The following is a 20,230-nucleotide window of genomic DNA, read 5'->3' on the forward strand; positions in this document are numbered from 1 at the left end:
TATTTTCTCGACCAGTTAGCATTATTCTCATGTAATTGCATTACTTATTTTTAATTTATTTCAGGTAAAAAGAGGCTTCTCTCCCACTCTTTTTGCATGACAGGGCATAATGGGGACGAACACAATTATGTTCGAACTAGTCTGTCATCTTCAGGGATTGTTGACATCCGAGGGCTCGGGGAGAGGCCGAGCGCGAGACGTAAATTTTTTTCGTATATTAATTAGTGTGTTTCTTCCCAAACTACAACCGTCAGGATGCTGGCAGTACTCGTCTTCGACCAACTCAACGACGTAGTGTACCTTAGATGTGATCATAAGTTTGTGCTCCATGTTCGCTCGATGGCAGCTTCCCAGGGGCTGCTGGCTCAAGCTGAAGTGGACCCTGAGGAGGTGATGTTACTTTATCGTGTTAAAGCCAGTCACATGTATCTTATATCCATAGTGTAGATGTGAGAGACCAACAGTTGGATAGTTGGAGGTGTAAATTATGTGATAGAAACCGTTAGCAAAATCTATGGTATCTGGTAAAGCCGTTTCTCATGTTGAAAGACTCATGACGAGGAGTAAAGGTATCAGGGGTAGGCCTATTATTATTCTCCTTTCACCTGCAGTACGGCCTCATCAGTTTTTATTTGTGCTGTAGCTATACTTCATTATTTATGTCCTCTGTTCTTAGTAGCCCATTCATTGCAAAGTTATTACAAGTGTGATCAGTAATATGAAACATCAAAATTGAAAATCTAAGTAAAATGTAGATGAATTAAAATTGAAGATATAAATGAAGTTACAGGCTTATAACTAGCCAGTGTCATGGTTAGAACTGAAGAATGCTCAGTTAGTATCTTAGGATACGGCTTACTTGGATAGGTTAGGTCCTATTAAAGTTGGTCCTGGTGTTGGTGTTGTGTTAAGGACAATGATGACTATGAAGCCTGTATCTATCATCCCTGAGACTTATGAAGGGAATGTATGAGCTTGATGCAGTGCAGTTGCCCAGATCTTAGGAACACAAAGGAGGCATAGGACACGATGATGTAATGGCTGACACAACTCCATGCCACCATAAAGAGTTGGAAGTGTGAAGTCTGTGATCCCCAGAGCTGCCAGACGACCCTGTGTGAGAGAGCACTGTGAGTAGAACCGTGGTCAGTGCAACAAGAAGTGGGCCACAGTCTTTTTGACAGTGCTCCACTGACAGTATAGGTTTGGAAAACCTGCAGGCAATGGGGATGAGATGCCAGGCCTGTATGTCCAGTACCTAGTAAAGTTGATTTGTGTACATTGTTGTTGTTGCAATCCCAGGTTCATTTGGATGTGAAACCAGTGGACTGTACATTGAAACAGCCATTCTCCTACAGTCCACCAATCTCATTTTGGGAGATAGGAAGGGAGCTTGAGGATCATTTGTATACCTTGGCAGAGGAGCCACCTGGTCGTATTGGTACCACTATATGAAGGCATCCCTATCCAGCACCTCCCCGATATAGAACAAGAACTTACTGTATTGTCATTTTGCATGGTCAGGTTGCACAACTGGACCCAAACATTGTGGTGCAGCTGTTCTCCCCATTGGTGACATCACAGCGCATCATGGCCACGCAGTTCAACAACCCGTACACCTCCGTCACATGTCAGGATGGCACCACAGTTGTCTTCCAGGAAGTATGTTGTCATACAGTTCATCTTGTTGCCAGATATTCATATTCATTGTGACCTTGCTTGGATTTTATTCCTATTTGAATTTTTGGCCTTGTTCTGTATAGGTACAGTATAAGTTACGTTGCTTTGCTGTATATACTTCAGGTGTCTTGTTGTGTTGGTGATAATTTAGCACCTACAGTATTTTTACTGCCAGTTGTTTATGATTCAAGATATGTATTGATTAGGTAGCAGTATGGTGTACATAACTAACTTGTGGACTTTTTTGACAGTATGCAGGGTACTTGTTTGTGGGTGTGGGTCAGGAAGAGGAGGCACACCTGCAGCGAGTTATCAGTGTTACCATCAGAATTGTTCAGCTCATTGTTGGACCTTGTGTAACGCTGTATGTAGTCTTTGTTTTTCTGATGTTAAGTACTTCCTGAAGTGAAGGAGTGATCTGTTATCTCAATTGTTATAGTGTACTTTGGTACTGCAGATTTTATTTTTGAAAATCCCTTTTAGTATTTGTGACCTCACTTAGTCCAGGATTCTGCTCTTTCAAAGCTCCCATATAGGATCTGCTAGTGTGTCACTTTTACCTGTGACATGTGGTTTGTACAAACAACTTGTATCATATTACTCACCTCAACTGATATGGTATAGCAGGAGTGTTTGTGGTTTAACTGAAGATCTGTCTGTGATATATCTCACAGTTTTAGTCAGCAGTCCTCTCCTTTACCACTTGACCACCTAAGCTCCGTTTCACCCAGGCCTAAAGTGCAGTGTTGAAAAGAGTGGGATGCTGGCACCAAATATACAGTACACACATGTCGTCACTTAGGTATTAACATTGTACCTTGTACTGCATACTGATAGATATATTCTAGGGCACTCTCATTTAGAACTGGTGTCATGATTGAGCCTGTGTAGGGTTTTATCCAAGGGGTGGTTGAGCTTTATTGCTCACATAATGCCACTCAGGGGTGAGTGAGGCTGGTCACTGTAATCTTTAACATCAGGACCAACTTGCCTAGCCCCGGGCCCCTATGCTTCTCATGGGACAGCATAGGATTGGATGGTCATGTTATCAGCAAGGGTATTTGTGATTTGCAGGAAATCAGTTGCGACTGATATCATAATATCACAGTCAGATGGGAGATTTATACCCACATACATAAACTTTTTCATGCATGAGTATTATTTTTCTTTTTGAACAGTTCAGGACACTATGATGGCAAGGTATATTACAGTCAATAATCCACTCCTTTATTGTTTGACCACCTAATCCTGCCTCTCTGCAGCCTAAAGCGCAGTGTTGAGAAGAGTGGGATGCTGGATCGCCTGTTGGAAGCTTGGCAGCAACTATACGCACATGAACAGAGCTACCTGGTGGAGGCAGTGGAGCGGCTGGTAGTCAATGCAGAGCTGTCTGCTGCTTCTGTCAAGGCTCTGGCAGCTGTGGTGGATACACTGAGGCCGGCAACAGACCTTACCCCTCGACATGCACTTTTCTTTGTCAGAAATAAGTTACTGGCACTGTACTCCAGGTCAGGTGGAAAGATTGATTTTGCTATACAATGAAGGTGCAGATATTACTCCCTTCACAGTGATATTTTTATCATTCTAATGTTGCTAATGCTGGATGATTTTATTCTGCTTAGGACAGACCCTTTGTAGTAAACGTGTCAGTGAAGGCTATACATAACCCCTCCAGTTCATTGTATCCTAATAATATTTGTAGGATTAGAGATAGTCACAAAGGTATTCAGAAATGTACATTAACCTTAGAGTGTAATATCATTCATGACTGCGTAATGATAAATTAGTGCTGTGAAATACGGTACATCTAGTAGCTGGTGCATTATCAGGTACAGTATTTCATGCAAATGGGCAAGTTACTACAATGAATGTAATTGGTATTGAGTTTTCAGTTCTTACTGTGTAGAGATTTGTATTGACACATATCTTTGTATGCAGTTCCTAGATGGCACAGGTTTCTTAATTTGAATGTTGTATGTTGGGGATTACAGTGTAGTACTGGATAAAAGTCTGTTGACAGAATCTTGCACGTATCATGGTATTAACATACTGAAGTGAAAAGGATAAAAATGGATGAATGATGATGATGATCATAACAATAAAAGCCTTCTTAACCTCAGTCTTTTTTTGCAAACAGCCGGAATGCATCAGAGCTGACAGCATCAGATCTCCTTTTCCTCAACCTGCTTGTGGCTGCAAATCAAGTTAGGGATGGAGAACAACACTATTCAGAGGACAAGCATGTGGGGAAGGTCGAGCCAGAGGATGATGATGATGGCAGGGAAGAAGGGATAGGGCTGGAGGAGGAAGGGGAGAGGCGGGAGGATGATGGGATAGTGGTGGATGAAAGCACTGACTCGGGGGAATTCTACAGCATTCCTGGCACTCCTGCCCCTGCTCGCACTGCTTCACAACCTCAGGGTCAGTTCATAGAGAGGAATGATCTGTCTGTTGTCTATCAGTGCTTCTGCTCTTTCTGTCTGCCCATCTATTTATCTGTCTTTGTGTATTTATTTCTTTATTTCACAGTCATTTTTTTGTGCGATTTAGGGTTAGGCAGATGATGACAACAGTGAGTGATAATAATGATGATAGAGGTTCAAATGTACAGTGATGAGAATGATTAGGTGTATGTGTAGTGTGCCCTTGAATGAGTCTAGGGAGTCAGGATTGTGAGTGAAGAATTGACAGAAAGGATGGGACTTGAATGTATTAATATTGTGATGAGAAGGGGTAAATTGAGATGATTTGAGTCTATGGAGAGGATGTAGGAGAACAACGGGGTGCAGAGGGCGAGAGATGTGAACACCGAGGGTACAGCTGTGAGAGGTTGACTGAAAAAGATGTGGAACAAAGTCACAGACTATGACCTCAGGGTTAAAGGACTGAATAGAGAGGCTGCAAGAGATTAAGCAGTGTGGAGAGCCACCATTAGGTGAACAAAGCCAACACGTGTAAACATGTATGAGCCTTATGATAAATGATGATGGTAGTGATGATGATACGCTGTTATTCCTATCTCTTTACTTTAAACAGAAGGCAATGGTGATGGTGATGTTTATGGGAAAAATGAAGGAGGACTACATGGACAGGTGGTATTACTGAAAACTGAAGCATGCCACCTCACACCTCACCTTGTCCACCACCACACGCTCTCAGATGGTTTCTCACTCATCATAGTCTCTGAGGTATGGAAACCTTTGCAGGACCTGAAACCCCATGAATCCAATTGGTGGGTTATTCTTGCTGCCAACAGGTGATTTATTGATTTCACTGTGGTGAAAACCAGTGAAGTTATTGTACCATATTAGGTTTCATTTGTTGTGAGAAAACTGCTGAATGCGGTAAGAATATTAAATTTTTTTTAACTAATTACCCATTAGTGAGTAAATTGTACTTAATGGCATTTTTAACCTGAACTCCAGAATCACGAGACAGGCAAAATAAAATGCAGTTAAATGGGACATATATGGAAGTTACCTGCACCTTTGAGCATTTGTAGTGCATGTAAGCTGTCTTGTACCTGTACCTTTTACCACAGAGGTGGGAGGATGTGTGTACCTGGTTTTTGTTTCTTTTAGAAATCAAGCAGCCTTGCACCATGTCCCCACCTCTTTTGAACATTGAAAACAAAGTTGAATGGAAGATTTATAATCATAAGTGGAAAGTTCTTAACTAAGAAGGTACAGCAGTTTTGGTTTGACATTGACCCTCTTCAGGTGTGAATGGAGACAAGCATATAGTACGAGTGTATCTGTAGCAAAGTGAAAGCAACAGAGAGGGAGGGTAGGTAGGGAGGTAAAGAAAGTTGATGGGAAGAAGAGGGTAAGTGTTTGATGACATGGGTGTTAGAATGAGCAATTGATTGTATTATAATCTGGCAGCACAACTGCCAGGGTCATATGCCGCCGGTCAGAATGAGCGAAGGTGTGGGAAGAGGAGAGGGAAGAGTTGGATGATGTGTATGTTACAGTAAACAAAGGTTTAGAGAAAGAGCAGGGAAAGAAAGAGGGAAGGGAAGCTATGTGTGTTACAGTAAGGAAAGGCATAGGGAAGGGGGAAAGGAAAAAGGAGGAAGGGAAGAGTTGGATGATTTGTGTTACAGTCAGCATGACTTTATTATGGTAATGTTGCAGGTAAACAGAACACAGCTGTCAGCACAGCTGCTCGCGGTGCTGTCGTGCCTGGAGGAGCTGGCCCTGGGTGGGAGTGAGGGTGGAGGTGGGCGAGGTAGGGTGCTCCTGGAGGCCTGTGATGCTGCCCTTAAAAAGACACATGACCTTGCCCGCCGCCTACCCAGAGGACGAACATTCGACCGTGTGGAGAAGGCACTACAGCAGGTGAGGACACTGATACAACAGGATAGTAGGACGAGGCAAGACTGTAGTTTGTGAACAGATATGTGTAGAACAGGACAGAATAAGATAGGGCAGGACATGCTTCATTAATGTATGCCTTATTGTGGGTGTTTGATAAATACAGTATATTCTGTGCCATTCCTGAAACCACTCTTTTTCACGTATATTATGACATACTGCTTACCTTCTCTGTTTTTAATATTCTGTAATCTTTTCCTGTAACAAAAGACATAACACAACTTTTTTTGCACCGACTTATTACCTTTACATTTGTTTGAAGGTACAGTCACAGCATTTTTCCACTACAGGAAAACAGCTCCAGTCTTTGCCCTCTAGTTCATTTTCCACACATATGTCATTCCACTCTCACTAGCATTCACCATTTCTGCATACCGGTATACCTGTGCTTTCCATTGTTCATTATGTCACCGCATCCTCTGCTATGTAGCTATCTTGTTGCTGCAGTTTTGGCCATCACATAACTTTTTTGTATGACATATAATACAGTCATGTGTGTCATCCCTTTGTCTTCATCATTCCCATTCATCAGTTTTTCTTTCCACTAGCTCCTTATTCTTTCCTCCTTTATCATTTTTCATTCCTACATTTTACCACTTTCTACTCATTTTTAAATTTTTGCACTGTATTCTTAGTGGTTTAGATCCTAGTTTCTTCCAAGTTCATCTTTTACCTTTTATTTTTTTTTTCTATCTCATTACTAACCTCTTTTTATATTTGTTTCACTCACTATATTCTCTCATTCTTCCATCTGAACTTTTGTCTTACACTCATTGTAACTGTTTCCTCATGTTTTTCTCCACTGCTTTTTTCAGCTTCAACATTCCATCAAGCCGTTTGTTTCCTACAAGTCATTACTCTTGCAATACTACACTTAGCTTTAGCATTGTGCAGTTTATGTATGCACTCCACATATTATCCAGATCCATTTGTTCCTAATTCATTGACTGTAACTCTTCCACTAATTTTCTTTCATATGCATCATATACTGATTTGTTTCTCAGCCCTTCCACCTTTTTTTTTTTTTTTTTTTTTTTTTTTTCTCAGTTTCACTTTGTATTCCAGTTTTGTGACCAATCTGGCAAAATTTTAGAGTGGTTGTTTTAAGTATTTTGACAATACACTGTTTTGACCTTTACATGCACCAATCTCAATAGTCACTGCATCTCCATTTGTACTTGGCCAGCTTGGTTTATGGTTGATTCAGCTGTTGCTTTTCTTCCCATGAGAAGGTCCAGTCTTGCAGTAGTGCATGTAAACATTGACAAAGACACAGTATGTGAATCACTAAACCCAATCTCATCTTATCGGATTCATTGAGTTGTCAGCAGTGAGTTATTGTGTACTGCAATGTATGTAAAGTACAGCTTATCACCAGTACAGAGAGGGTTTCCACCTCATGTTTGCTCAGTTTTATATAGTTGCCAACGGATTTATTGTTCACAGGTACAGTACCGATGGGAGGGTGTGAAGAGAAGTGGTGTAGAGGAATGGCTTAAGAGTGGAGGTGAGGATGTTCCTTCTCGAGTGGATGCCTCTCTTACTTCTTTGGTGGACAGTGTGCGATCTGCATGGCGGGCTGCATGCCTGGGAGTGTCATCCACAGCAGGAGCAGCCTTAATAGAGGCTGCTGTTGTTACTGCATCTGTTCGCATGGCTGATTACTGCCACTTCCTTGAGGTGAAAGCACTGAGAAATATGACATTGGGGTGTCGGTCAGCCCTTACTATCAGCAAGTACCTGGAGGAGTTCCCAGGCCTTGTTCATTTCCTTTATGTGGACCGCTCAGCCCACCAGCTGACTGCCCCAACCTTGCTGCCAGAGGGCCCAGGGGAGGATGACACCTCCAATCCCACCCGTGCACTCACGTTAGCTCGGGTTTGGTCAATGGTGGAGTTTGCCCGCAGCCACTTGAGCAAAGGTCACCTCTCCCTCATGTGGAAGGACACCACATTCAACTATGCATACTTCCTATGGTTTGAGGATGGCAGCAGCAATCCCCTAAAGCCAGAGCCTCTGCATGAATCAGCAATTGAAGAGCTTCCTCTGCCTGGCATCCTGTGTCAGGACTTTTATCAAGCCCTGGCCACTCGAGCTTTCCCAGGCAGTGACCCCAGCCGGGTGCGTGCTTACGAGTTGTTCTGTGTGCACTTGGGCCTGGCCACGTCCCCGTGTGTTCTGGAGCACACACGCCGACTGGCTGCCACCATCTGGGAGGTTGCTGGGCCCCTTGATGCCAACCCAGCTGATCTCCTCTAGGCCACCACACACTCACCCCCAGCCAGCAAACGCTCATCTCAGGCACGCTGCTGTGCTCAGTAGCTCTAGTGCCAACGACCAGGGGTAAGTGCTTCAGTAGAGCAGTAGTAGTAATACTGTCTCAGACATAGTTAGACTACACTAGGTAGTTCACTTTTTAAGATTCATAATGTTTTTGTAAGAACAGTTTTTCAGAAACATGCATTGTGCAGCTTTTGGTAGGCCTAGAGTTGTGGTGGTGACCAGTATCATGTCATAATGCTGTACTCTAGAACCAAATAATGATGCTGTAGAACCAAAGTATTTACCATTGCCAGTGTTTTATATATTTCATTAAATAATGTTTGGAGCCAAGATTCTGTGGGCTTGAATGATGAGTGAATGGAAGTATGGCCCAGTGAATTGGGCAAACTTTGGCTGTCTGGACACTGCTACTCCTCACCATGCCCTAGGGTGGGAAAGGAAGTCCAGATGATGATGTTGAGTATGTTATACTGGTATAACTTTTTTTTTTTTTTTTTCCCCTTAAGTCAAGTAGTAGTTCCATGTAGCTGTTTTTTATGTTCATGGTGACATTATTACCTGTATGTGCTGATTGTCTTGCAGTTATCTATGAAACTGTTGCTTGCATGTGTTCCATCCATACAATGACATAAATACAGTACTTATTGTAATCATCCAGATTAAAAAGGAAAGTTTTTATATGAAGGTTTAGCCTTAATGTTATGTAATGTATATACAGGTATAGTTGAGGAGCAGTAATAATTAGAGAGACATGTATCTGCTGACATTTGTAATTAGTGCATCATTCTGGTTTATGTAGTCTGAAGACTTTCCTCAACATATCAAGTGTGCCATACTTTTTGATATCCAGGTAACCAGTACAGTTTGGAAAAAAGGTTGCCTAGTATTTCATTTCTTCTACTTCTCCCTCTCCTCCGCTGGCAAGTATTCCTTAGCTGTGGGAGGCTTGGTATGTTTCTCAGCCCATAGAAAATTCTCTGATATGATGCATCGGGGAGGAAAGGGATGAACATTAGTTTGAAGCAGACAGAGAGGAATAGTAGGTGAACCTTTGTCCTTGATTGTACAGGGAAACACCCTCAGATAGTATTCATTTATAACTCTAGTAGAGAGCTACTGCATTTTTTTTTCTTCTTTTATTGATTTCAGTATTTATATACCTGTAGGGTTTAATAATCCATGTTACATGGCTGTGATTATACAGCATAACAAAATATTGAAAAATTATATATCAAGATACAGTATCAGCCAAATCTTATAGTCAATGACTGTAGGAAGGAATTTTAAATTCCCTGATAATGCTAGTCACTTCAGATATTCCATTTTTACCATTCCATTATGGTTTTTAAACTATAGGTATATTTTTCTCTGGAAATGTTTATTGTTTTGTTAGCATTTTGTTAAAAGATACTAAATATACTTTAAATGTTATGTTGTTCTGTTAATGTACAGTACTGTTCAGTAGTAATTATTATTATTTAATTTTTTTATACGAGTACATGTGAATGTAAACAACACCAGAGTGTAATGACATGAAATTATTAAATCTAAATAAAAATACAAATTGTCGGCATAAAGAAGTCAACTTTTTCGTGCATCATTTATAGTGCAAACAGCCTCATAGCTCCAACAACAGAAGAAAGGATGAGAGTGTTACTGTGATTTCCTTTCCCCCCTTGATATCTTATTTCAAAAAGATCAAGGAGCTGTGACCAAGAAGTCTCAGTTCCGTGTGTTCATGGGAGTTAAGGTTATGATGCTATGTACTATGAAAGATGAATCCCCTGCAGTTCAAAGCATCATTATGACTTCTCTGGTGTGGTAATTTAAGATACTTTAGTTCATAAATTCAGTGTACAGTCTGAAGTCATATAATGCATATGTTTCAGTTCGGTGACCATTCATAAAATAACCAGTATCCACATATTCAGTTGTCAACTTTCCATCCCACACTCAAAACTGATGCCTCCCCCCGCCCTCCCTTACTTAACATAAGGCCACAGAAATGATAGTGTTTGACTCTGGAGAAGGGTTTGAATCTCAGTTACTTTTGATTTGTACCAGTAGGTGTTTACAAGTGTGGCAACCAAGCATTCATTCAGTATACCATGTTTTTTAAATCTAGATTTATAACAGTTGAAATAGCCATGGAATAAGCTAATTATCTCATTCGTATATTTCATTTACAGTGGTGCTGTTTTACTGTACTGTGTTAATGAATATATGTTGCAGTAATGTACTTTTTTTTTTCCCAAAGAATACTGTATTATATTTAAAACTACATTGTTCTTTTTCGTGTTCATCACTAACAGACATACTGTATACTGTACTTATATTTTCAAGACATGAATGAGTACAGTGTTTGTGTGTTGAGTATGTTGGTATTTTTTTGCAAGTGATGTTCCCAACCAGCAGTTCTCAGTGTCAAAGTGATTCAGTTTTACAAAGGAATGTGAGTAGTGACACATTCTACACTCTGTTCACATGAGCTTGGCCTAAAGTTGCCATTTCTGTGTTTTGAATGCTTGGCTATAGCAAGAAATTAACACTAGATTATGGTGCTAGACAGAGAAGTATTATGGAAAAGATGTAGTCACAGTATTATCTTATTGTCATTCAGCTACAGGAAATAAACTGCACAAGGACAAAAATCTCTCCCAAGTTAAGATGAATGAACTACAGATGTACTCTGAGATGCTGAATTAAGTACTGATAACCCTTGAATATTGACAGCTGTTTGGTTCTCTGTTCTAACCATTCAAGAATTTTCAGATAGTCAGATATACTGTATTGTATCACTTGTCTGTTACAGTGGGAGAAAAATGTAACATTATAGATACCCATATTAAGAGATTTTGGTGGGCTTCAGTATGTACCTAAAAATACATTACAGTTTGAGTTGTTGTATCACATTCCCAGACTGCTGTGCCCAGAGATGTTATTCAGTGGGCAATGCTAAGTTGGGACTAGAAGAATGGCTAGTATATGTGGTAATGAGACTATATCGCAGTCTTGAATACGCACTCAGCCTGTATTGTTCATACTACAGTAATTGACAATACAGGACTAGGACAGTGTAATCCTTTCAGGCCTATAAATTAATGAACTGACCATAACACAGTAATGATGCTGTTACAACAGTAATATTATATTTTACTCGCCACACCGTGTCAGTGATGTTTTTACTTGGCTTTATGTGTGTGATCCCAAGTAGATGTAATTTTACGTAACAACTTTCTGTTGGGGGTTTGCAAGGTATTTAATGATGATTTTCTTTTCAGTTATACTTCTTGCTGTTCTCAATATTTTATATACACCCCCATGAAAAATTTAGTTGTTTATAATGATGATTATCATGATGAAATAAATGGTCTTAGTGCATGTCTCCTACTTAATGATGATACTAATATTAGTTCCTACTTATTTGTGCATTAGTTGTAAAGCTGGCATTTGTTCTACTTAATGATCCATTTTTAATTTTTTTCCTGTCGATACTTCGGTTAGTTCCCAAATTAATACCAGTCACAAAGTTTATGGAAACTTTGAAGATGAGAACAGCTGTTCTGGTTACATAATTTCTCAGGTTGGCAGCATTTATTTCTGAAAGCAGCTATTTGTTAATATAGTTATTACATGTATAATTTTCAGTGTTCATTTCTAATTAGCAATACACTATATGCTTACTATGAAAGTATTGTTGTGTGAATTATGTATTTTTGTCATGTACTATACGTTACTGTAATTTGTAAGGTGTGAAAAACTATGCCAGACTGATATATAAAGATTCAAAAGTCACAACACAGACGGCCATATTCTCATGTGGTTAGAAAACTTTCTAGCACTCTTTCTGAATGATTTATCTTGCCAATTGTGCTTCAGTATACCAAGTCATTTATATCTTTGTATTATGGATATACCTTACATAAGTAACCAACAAGACTGTATTTATATGCCATACAGAGGTATCTGCTGGTAGGGAGGTGCTCCAAAGCCTCCTAAGCTGATGAGCATACAGGCCCGAGTGTTTTATAGGTATGGATTTTCATGCTAATCCAGCTGAATGTGAGGATCTGCAGACCTTATAGAAGTGCCAATTTAAATATGACTGTACGTTTAATTTCCCCCTTATCCCCTCCTTAACTGTGAAAAAAGGTTAGATGATGATGGATTTCATTTCCTTGGAATATTTGTGTGCCATTGGTGGTATGATGGATACTGGTGTAGACATTTATTAATTATGTTTATTTTTTACATGGGATCATTCATGTCATTAACTACTGTACAGTGCTTCTGTCCAGTGATATATATATATAACAACCTTGCTATTCAGTCAGGTAACGTTCATGGAAAACCAATTGGATAATGATTTATTGTATATCGAATGTAGGGATCACAGCAATCATATAAGTAAAAATGATGATCATTATTTGGGAAGCGGTGCTTCATATGAGATCACACTGATCGTATCAATGAAAATGTTAAGACTGTATGAGCAATGTAAAAGGGTCCTCATGCCTAGCTGAGAGGGAACAGAGATTTAAGTGATGAGTTTTCCGTAACCACTGGCGTGCATCAGGGGTCAGTCTTGTGCCCTTTATTGTTTATCATGGTACTTGAAGCTTTCACATGACTTCAGAAATGGACTCCCATGGGAGATGTTCATGCTGATGACTTGGTGTTGATTGCAGAGAATGAGAGGCAGATGAAGGAAGGATTTAGGAAGTGAAGAGATGGAATGGGGTACAAGGGTGTGAGAATAAATGCAGATAAAACTGATATCTGGGGCCACCGGTGGTACTGTCAATGCAAAAGGAGTGTGGCCATGTGCAGCTTACCTTAAGGGTGTGGGAAGTAACCTCATCTCATGCAGTGTTGTGATAAATCCAATCCTATGTTGCCCCATAGGAGAAGCATAGGAGCCCAGGGCTAGGCAAGTTAGTCCTGACATTTAAGATGAAAGTGACCAGCCTCACTCATCCCTGAGTGGCATTACATGAGCAACAGACCCCAACCATCCCTTGGATATGAACTGTCACAGGCTTAGTCTGGTTGGAGCTACCTTAATTACCCATTAAATCACCAGGCACCATACATGATACCATAAACTATATACAGAAAATATGCTTTGTATCTGGATGAAAATTAACATTTAAAGAAGACAAACACCGATGATGAAATCAGTATGTACTGTACAAACATTTTTAGACGGTAAATCATTATATCCTAAATATTAAAAGGTACAGAAAAAATGCCATAAAAATTCTGGTACTACTCTGCTTCTGCCACAGCTTGAGTGATGATCTGATTAACCACCTCCACTCTTGACCCAGCTAGTGCCACCAAAGAGTCTAGGGTGTCCGAGGGCAGGGAGCGACCACCAGGTTTGTGGAGGTAACACAGTGACCTGTCTTCCCGTGTCACTGCTGTTATTTCACCACTGCCATACCTCTCATCCTCTTCTGTGGGGTCTGCTAGCTGTCGCAAAAATGAAATGCATGATAAGAAACTACTTTTCTGAAACCCAGCAGTCCCAGTGCAATACAGTACACCTTTACGCACAACCACTTTGGCAGAAATACCCATCATCCATACTGAATATATACTGTACATACTAGGGCTGTAGCATTTAGAAGTGATGTAATGGTAGTTTCTTTTTTTTTTAATGACTTCATTGGATCTTATGGAAGGTCATTCAAGTTTAATATAATTTAAAAAGAGGTATAGGAGCTAATGAGGCTAGGGAACTGACAAGAGAGAGCTGGCTGGATGAATTTTGTACAGGAGAGTGTATAACCAGGGTTTGGCATTCATTTTTAACTTGAGAGTTGCATGACTGACTCAGATAGGTGAGTGTGAAGATATATGCTGAAAAAGTTTTTGACCAATCACGTGGTGCCAGGATTCTGGAGCTTAAATGGTGGTTGGTTGGGGGTGTGACCCATCCAACATGTAAAACTATGGTTAGCATCTCATTCTAGGGAGTCATTTGTTGCACCGAGTCCAAGTACATTATGAACATGTAGGTTCTAATGTATGATTATGTTTTGGGGTGATGCAAAGGGTTATTAGGCAACCATATAAATTTACTGCTACTACAGGGCAGCATAGGGATAAACAGGAAAAGATGAGGACAGACACAGAAAAAGAATGATAAAGGTAACACAGTAAAGGTATATCCTTTAGACCCACCTGTACAGTGTCACTGTAGAGTGTGAAGGTAGAAGACACTGGTCGGCTCTGGAACAAAAGAGTGGGGAATTATTCTTGGGTTCTAACTGGGTGTGGTAGGCCAAGAAGGTGGATAAATATGCTAAATAAAAAAAAAGTGGTGTCTGGGTGTTGTTGATGCTAGGGAACTGACAAGATTGAGTTGGTTTGGTAAATTATGGAGATGTATATAATAAAGAGCTAGGCATCCTTTTTTTCCTTTTTGAAAACTTAGTAGTGGCTGAACTGATCCTATCTAGCAACTGCATGAAGGCATTCCCTTCTGATATGACCACCCCAGAATGTGAAGTGTTACAAACCTTGACACATAGGGGTATTGTTCTCTCTAACCCAACAGTAGCTTTATCATTCTCTTCATCATAGGTGAATGCTGGAAGCCTGACATTTTGAAGTGCTGTTATAACTGCCAACAGCGCTGCATCGTACATGTTGCCGTCGTAGTTCAGGCACACCACATCACAGTACAAGCACCACACGTACTAGAATGAAATGGTTAAAACAGTAACAAACAATACAATTTTACCTCCATTTTGATGTAGGGGCCCAAGACTAGGCTACCATATTCCAGTAGTGTATATCAAAGAGTAAATGACTAGCCTATTCCCCATGGTGGCACTTCATGATTGAAAAATCTCCAGTCACATCTTGGAGACTGGACCAATGCACTCCGAATGGGATATTATAACCATTAGACACTTTTTTTTTTTTTTTTTTTTTTTTTTTTTTTTTTTTAGGTGACAATGAAGGGCAAATCGCTGTCCAAGATATGGTACGTATGGATGAAGGCTGCAAGAAGCACACAACACAAGCTGCACCCTAAAAGAGGACTACTGTAATGGCTTTTCTCACAAGTAAAACATATGGAGAGAGTGGGATCGACTGGGTGGCAAAAAGCATGTAGTGCAAGACAGTAAGTCCAAAGGTGGGAGAAGGCATGGTAAGCCACAAAGGTAGATCGATATGGGAAATGAGAATGGAAGAAAATGAAATATGGAAGTTGATACCAAGAGGGCAGAAACTGGATAAAGGTAAACATAAAGTTGATGCCATGAGGGGCTTAGTTGCAGCGCTCAACTCCATAACTTAGGCCTTTGAGCCTGTGATTAAGCTGACTGGATATATTACATACAGAGAAGCAAACAACGAGGACCTGAAACCCTCTTTTCAATTTTAAGCACCTATAAAAAAAAAAAAAAAACAGTAAAAGGTCTTTCAGATGAAGCCAGAAGTCTGTGAGCTTGAAATGGCTGAGGTCCACTTCATTGGATATGCTGCTGTTGGATGTTAATACTAAAATTATGTACATGTCTCAATCCTGGAAAAGGTGGTCAGGAACAAACTGCCTTCACTTCACCCTGTTCTCTGCTACTGTGTGACCATATCTCCATCCCATGCCATTCCAATTCATATACAGTACAAGCTCTCAAATCTGAAAAGCTTAGTTCCAAAGGCTTTACTGAAAATGGAATATTTGTCAAAAGTAGTCATACTGATAACTAGAAAAAAAAAAAATAATAATAACAATAATAATAATCAGGTAAAAGAATAGCCTACAGTGCCATGAACAGTAAATACCATGAAGTACCACATACGACTGGTACTGTAGCTATTATATGAACCCACATACGACTGGTACCGTAGCTATTACAGCGTTCATTGTTATAGGGTACTTATCCACAAAAAATTTTTCTTCAAATATGTATTGATTATGTAAGGACAGATGATATCAATACTCCCCTAATGCAAGCAAAAATATTATTGAAAAAGGAAGTTTTTGGCAACTGCATGTTCTGATTTGGGAGGTTGTACTGTACAGTATTTATTTACTCTGTCCCTCCACCCCCTTCTCAGTCTCCTTTTCCCACAACCTCAGCTTCAGACTGCCTCCCTCTCTTTCTCTCTCTCTCTCTCTCAATCCCTCAACCTCATTCACATATAGTTTCCTAGTCAATTCCTCGCTCAACAATTTGTGGTACACCTACCTTGTTGGGGACAAGACAGAGATCTGCAACGTCAATGACTCCAGCACTGGACAGTACCCGCTGCAGAAACACACTTATGTCCATAGCCAACATTCCAGGGGCACCTGACTGAAGCACCAAAAAAGACATACATAACAGAGCCTGAACACAAGCAATTCCTGTCAAGGTGATGTTGCAAAATGTCAACTTTTTCCATATACTGTACTGTAACAGGTACTGAAAACCTGGAGAAACTGGTAGATCTGCCTAAAAGGTAGCTATGGAACCTTAAAAGGCAATTTTTGTGTAATTTAGTGTGAACTGAACAACATTCATAAACAAGGCAACTTATAACAAGGCAAACTGCAACAACCAAACTATTTTACCCCCTTCAAGGTGTAAGGGCCCAAGGCTAAGCTAAGATATATACCATACATACATACATACATCATCTAATCCTGTGTTGCCTGATGAGAAATCTAGGAGCCCGGGGCTAGGCAAGTTGGTCCTGACATTTATGATAAGAGTGACCAGCCTAACACATCCCTAAGTGGCACTGTGTAAGCAATAAACCCCAACCACAGGCTCAATCTGGTTGGAGTGCTTTAATTACCCACTAAACCACCAGGCGTCATAGTTTGGTTATACAGTTACCACCCAGGGTAGCAGATGGTTTCCTGGTGTACAGGAAACCACTTGGCTTGTCACTCAGTGTAGGGTCACCCATAGGCAAAAGGAAGAGGAAAGAAAGACAGATGAGGAAGGAAGGAAAGAATGAAGGATAAGAGGAAAGGGAAGGGAAAGAGGTAAATGACTACTCTACTCCCTTGGTGGCGATACATGCCTGAAAAATCTCCAGTCACTTCCTGACTCTGCAGCATTCTAATACTGTATACTGTACTTACAATTCTAATAACTGTATACTTACAATAAACTTGCGTGAACAGCATGGGTGAAGCTCCACATTAGGGGCAAAAAAGCCATGCTCTGGGTTGCTAAGGGTTGGTGTGGCCACTTCAGCCTTGATGCCACAGATGACCATGGTGTGACCCCGCCGCACTGTGGACGACCCCTCCGCCGTGGTCACTGTCCCAGCCTTCACTGTGATGGGTCGGAATCCAAGCAGCTCTCGTCCATCAGGTCTTTTTCCAATGTCCAAATATGTCCTGAAGAAACCAGTTCAGTACATACTGCTGCTGCAGATTAGACTATCACATATTACAGATACAGAACTTATCCAATATCAGTGAGAGAAGCTTTCACATGATACTGGTGAGAGAAACTCCTCACATGATGATACCAACATAATTGGGCAACTCTGCTACTCAGTTATATGAGTATCCCTTAATTCCCATCCCATCCTTTAAATGGAGGATGGTGCACTGCAGGAGAAGGGCAATCTTAGCCAGCAGCCTACTGGTCACATTCACATGAGTGTAAGGTCAAGACAACAACACTATGACTGCTCTCATCCCATAATGCTACTGTGCTGTACATTTATTCTCCCTCCCATCATATGTTAGTATCTATTCTCCCATCTTTTTAAATGCCTTCTGTCAGATGATGTTTTTATATAGCTCTTCCTACCTCCAGATGATGTCATCCAAAACAAAAGTGACTTTTCAAACCAGAAGTTGGAAATGGCCTTTATTTTTCCCTCACTACATTGGTGCTCTCCTAAACTGAATCAAATAATTTAGTAACATAAATAATAAAACAAAAATGAAATCCTCAGAGATTAATCCCTTATCCTGAAAGTTTAATAAGGGTGGGTAAACATCAATAACCTCTTCACTCTGGCATCATACACCTTAATTTACTCCTGCTACCTTCATGTGATTTCATTCAATTTACCAAAGGCTTATACTGAAGGGATTATGCAAGGAGTATCTCACCTGCCCAGTTTGATAAATCATCTAAAAATAAAATAATCTGGAGGTAGCAAGAATAAACTAAATTAAATACCAACCATTACCAGTCTCTTACAAGATTTACCTTCAGTATACAGTACAGTGCCTGTAATTGAAAATATTCCCTCTGACTCTGCACCTCACTCACAGGTTACCTTCATAATAGTACAGTATATGTTTTCAAGATTACACTCAACTTCAGCCAAAACACTTTATGTGCTGGTAGTTCCCTACTGTTTTCTCTTTTTCACTTTAGGCTACATTTATGAGCTAAGAGAAAATGAACTTAATACAGGATATTTGAACTACTACTTCATGCAAACATACATGGAAGAAAAAGAAACATGCCTGACCTACATACAGAATCAATAAAGTTAAATTATCATCATAACCTTTTTACCAGACTAAGGATGATCATCATCCACTCACTTAATGTACTGATGCCTAATTTCTTAGGTGACTCTAAACTGAGTAACAGGTATAATTGTTTCCATTAACCTTGGAAACTATTTATAATGTTGTGTGGTAGCCATATAACCAAATAACTGCATGATGTGGAGACTACTATGGTTCCTGTTAACTGGGTGGATATGCAAATGTGACATCCATCCAGGAACCAAACCATACACTTCCTCGCTCCTCACCACAGCAAGGTGCTGTCCACGGCCCAACGCAATATTTGACGCTGCTGGCTCAGCTATATTAATGCGATATCCAGCACCAAAACAGGATGTAACCAGCAGTTCGATGCAACATCCAGCGTTGAGGTGTATCAATTTGCGCTGTATTACTGTATTGTATCATTATTGTATTTTATGCTTAATTTTCATCTTTTACTCCTGGGAAAGTTTTTAGGATAGATGGTTGACACAGAATATAACACAATATCCAACCTGATGCCAAATATTGAGCTGATGGGGGTACTATGCAATATCCAGCGTTTCACGCTGTTCAGCGTAGGGCTTGGCTGAATTAAGTTAGATAACTGAGAGTTCACTGTACTGTATTACTATTACTATCAAACTACAGGTGAAGTCAAACATTTTTAAATACTGTATCTACAAAGTATCATCACAAGAACCAAACCAAAGCTGTGTAACATAGCTACCTGTAGTAGTTATCTGGCTCGAAGGTCTTCCAAACTTCTTGAGTAGCCATGACAGTTCTATTTTGCCTTCATGTATAAACTGGATGCAGTAAGGTTGTGTTCCAATTACCACACACAATATATTTTAGGTCTGCTGGGGCTCTCTACTTCTTTGCCATTTGCCAAGATTTATCCTAATGTGTCTGAAAGCTGGAGAACACATGAATATGCATTAATCCTTTGCACCACCAGTATAAACTGAACAAATCAAAAATTTTTATTATTAGACATGGTCATCCAAAAACTGAACAAAATGAACAGGTATCAGCAAGACTAAACTATTAAAAGTGACACCAAACAGAGGAAGGTTAACCTTCTGACTGAAACAGACTCTTTATGGTATTGGTTTATTATTGCTACCACCCAAACAATTTTATTCAGCTTCTACCAGATCTCTAGCACTGAAGGTATACCAATGCTGCACCTGACCTTTCCAATTATGTCTTTACCATACTAAGCAAAGTTGCCTGCTGCTTGAGAGAATAAAGTACAGTACTGTACAGTATCCAGCAAAAGAATATGACTGCAAATGTTACTGTATTACTGTACGGTGCTTGTTTTAAAACAAATTATTAACTGTTTCCCTCTAAGGGGACAAATTCTACTCTCAGGTTTAGTAAAACTTGGTTTCGCAATAAGTTTGAA

At 40.1% G+C, this 20,230-nt stretch overlaps 2 protein-coding genes across 2 annotated transcripts; one reads left to right on the forward strand and one right to left on the reverse strand.

The window, feature by feature from the left end:
* Positions 1–255: 255 nt before the first annotated feature.
* HPS1 (Hermansky-Pudlak syndrome 1 protein) lies at positions 256–8,893 on the forward strand. Its single transcript, XM_080268275.1, has 9 exons — positions 256–390; positions 1,525–1,662; positions 1,932–2,044; positions 2,943–3,188; positions 3,818–4,101; positions 4,452–4,463; positions 4,756–4,868; positions 5,817–6,020; positions 7,503–8,893. Exons 1-9 carry the CDS (start codon positions 256–258, stop codon positions 8,313–8,315), a joined length of 2,058 nt encoding a protein of 685 aa, XP_080124401.1. The 3' UTR covers positions 8,316–8,893.
* Positions 8,894–13,590: 4,697 nt separating this feature from the next.
* On the reverse strand, positions 13,591–19,612 carry LOC145394403 (exosome complex component RRP43-like). The gene is made up of 6 exons (XM_080268276.1): positions 19,547–19,612; positions 17,457–17,694; positions 16,550–16,657; positions 14,867–15,046; positions 14,529–14,576; positions 13,591–13,814 (listed from the first exon to the last, which is right to left on the reverse strand). Exons 1-6 carry the CDS (start codon positions 19,594–19,596, stop codon positions 13,608–13,610), a joined length of 831 nt encoding a protein of 276 aa, XP_080124402.1. The 5' UTR covers positions 19,597–19,612; the 3' UTR covers positions 13,591–13,607.
* Positions 19,613–20,230: the final 618 nt, after the last annotated feature.

The sequence above is a fragment of the Coenobita brevimanus genome, chromosome 27, assembly GCF_032717465.1.
Source record: "Coenobita brevimanus isolate Jiangsu-jjx chromosome 27, ASM3271746v2, whole genome shotgun sequence".
NCBI classification, from domain to species: Eukaryota; Metazoa; Arthropoda; class Malacostraca; order Decapoda; family Coenobitidae; genus Coenobita; species Coenobita brevimanus.

Excerpts from the sequence above, each read along its gene's own strand:
- HPS1 (XM_080268275.1), top strand. The coding sequence starts at position 256 with ATGCTGGCAGTACTCGTCTTCGACCAACTCAACGACGTAGTGTACCTT. Across the intron at positions 1,663-1,931 it reads CCACAGTTGTCTTCCAGGAA|TATGCAGGGTACTTGTTTGT; the intron begins GTATGTTGTCAT and ends CTTTTTTGACAG. Across the intron at positions 4,869-5,816 it reads CACTCATCATAGTCTCTGAG|GTAAACAGAACACAGCTGTC; the intron begins GTATGGAAACCT and ends GTAATGTTGCAG.
- LOC145394403 (XM_080268276.1), bottom strand. The coding sequence starts at position 19,596 with ATGGCTACTCAAGAAGTTTGGAAGACCTTCGAGCCAGATAACTACTAC. Across the intron at positions 16,658-17,456 it reads GCTGTTCACGCAAGTTTATT|TCAGGTGCCCCTGGAATGTT; the intron begins GTAAGTATACAG and ends TTGGTGCTTCAG. Across the intron at positions 15,047-16,549 it reads TCTGTCTTGTCCCCAACAAG|TACGTGTGGTGCTTGTACTG; the intron begins GTAGGTGTACCA and ends ATTTCATTCTAG.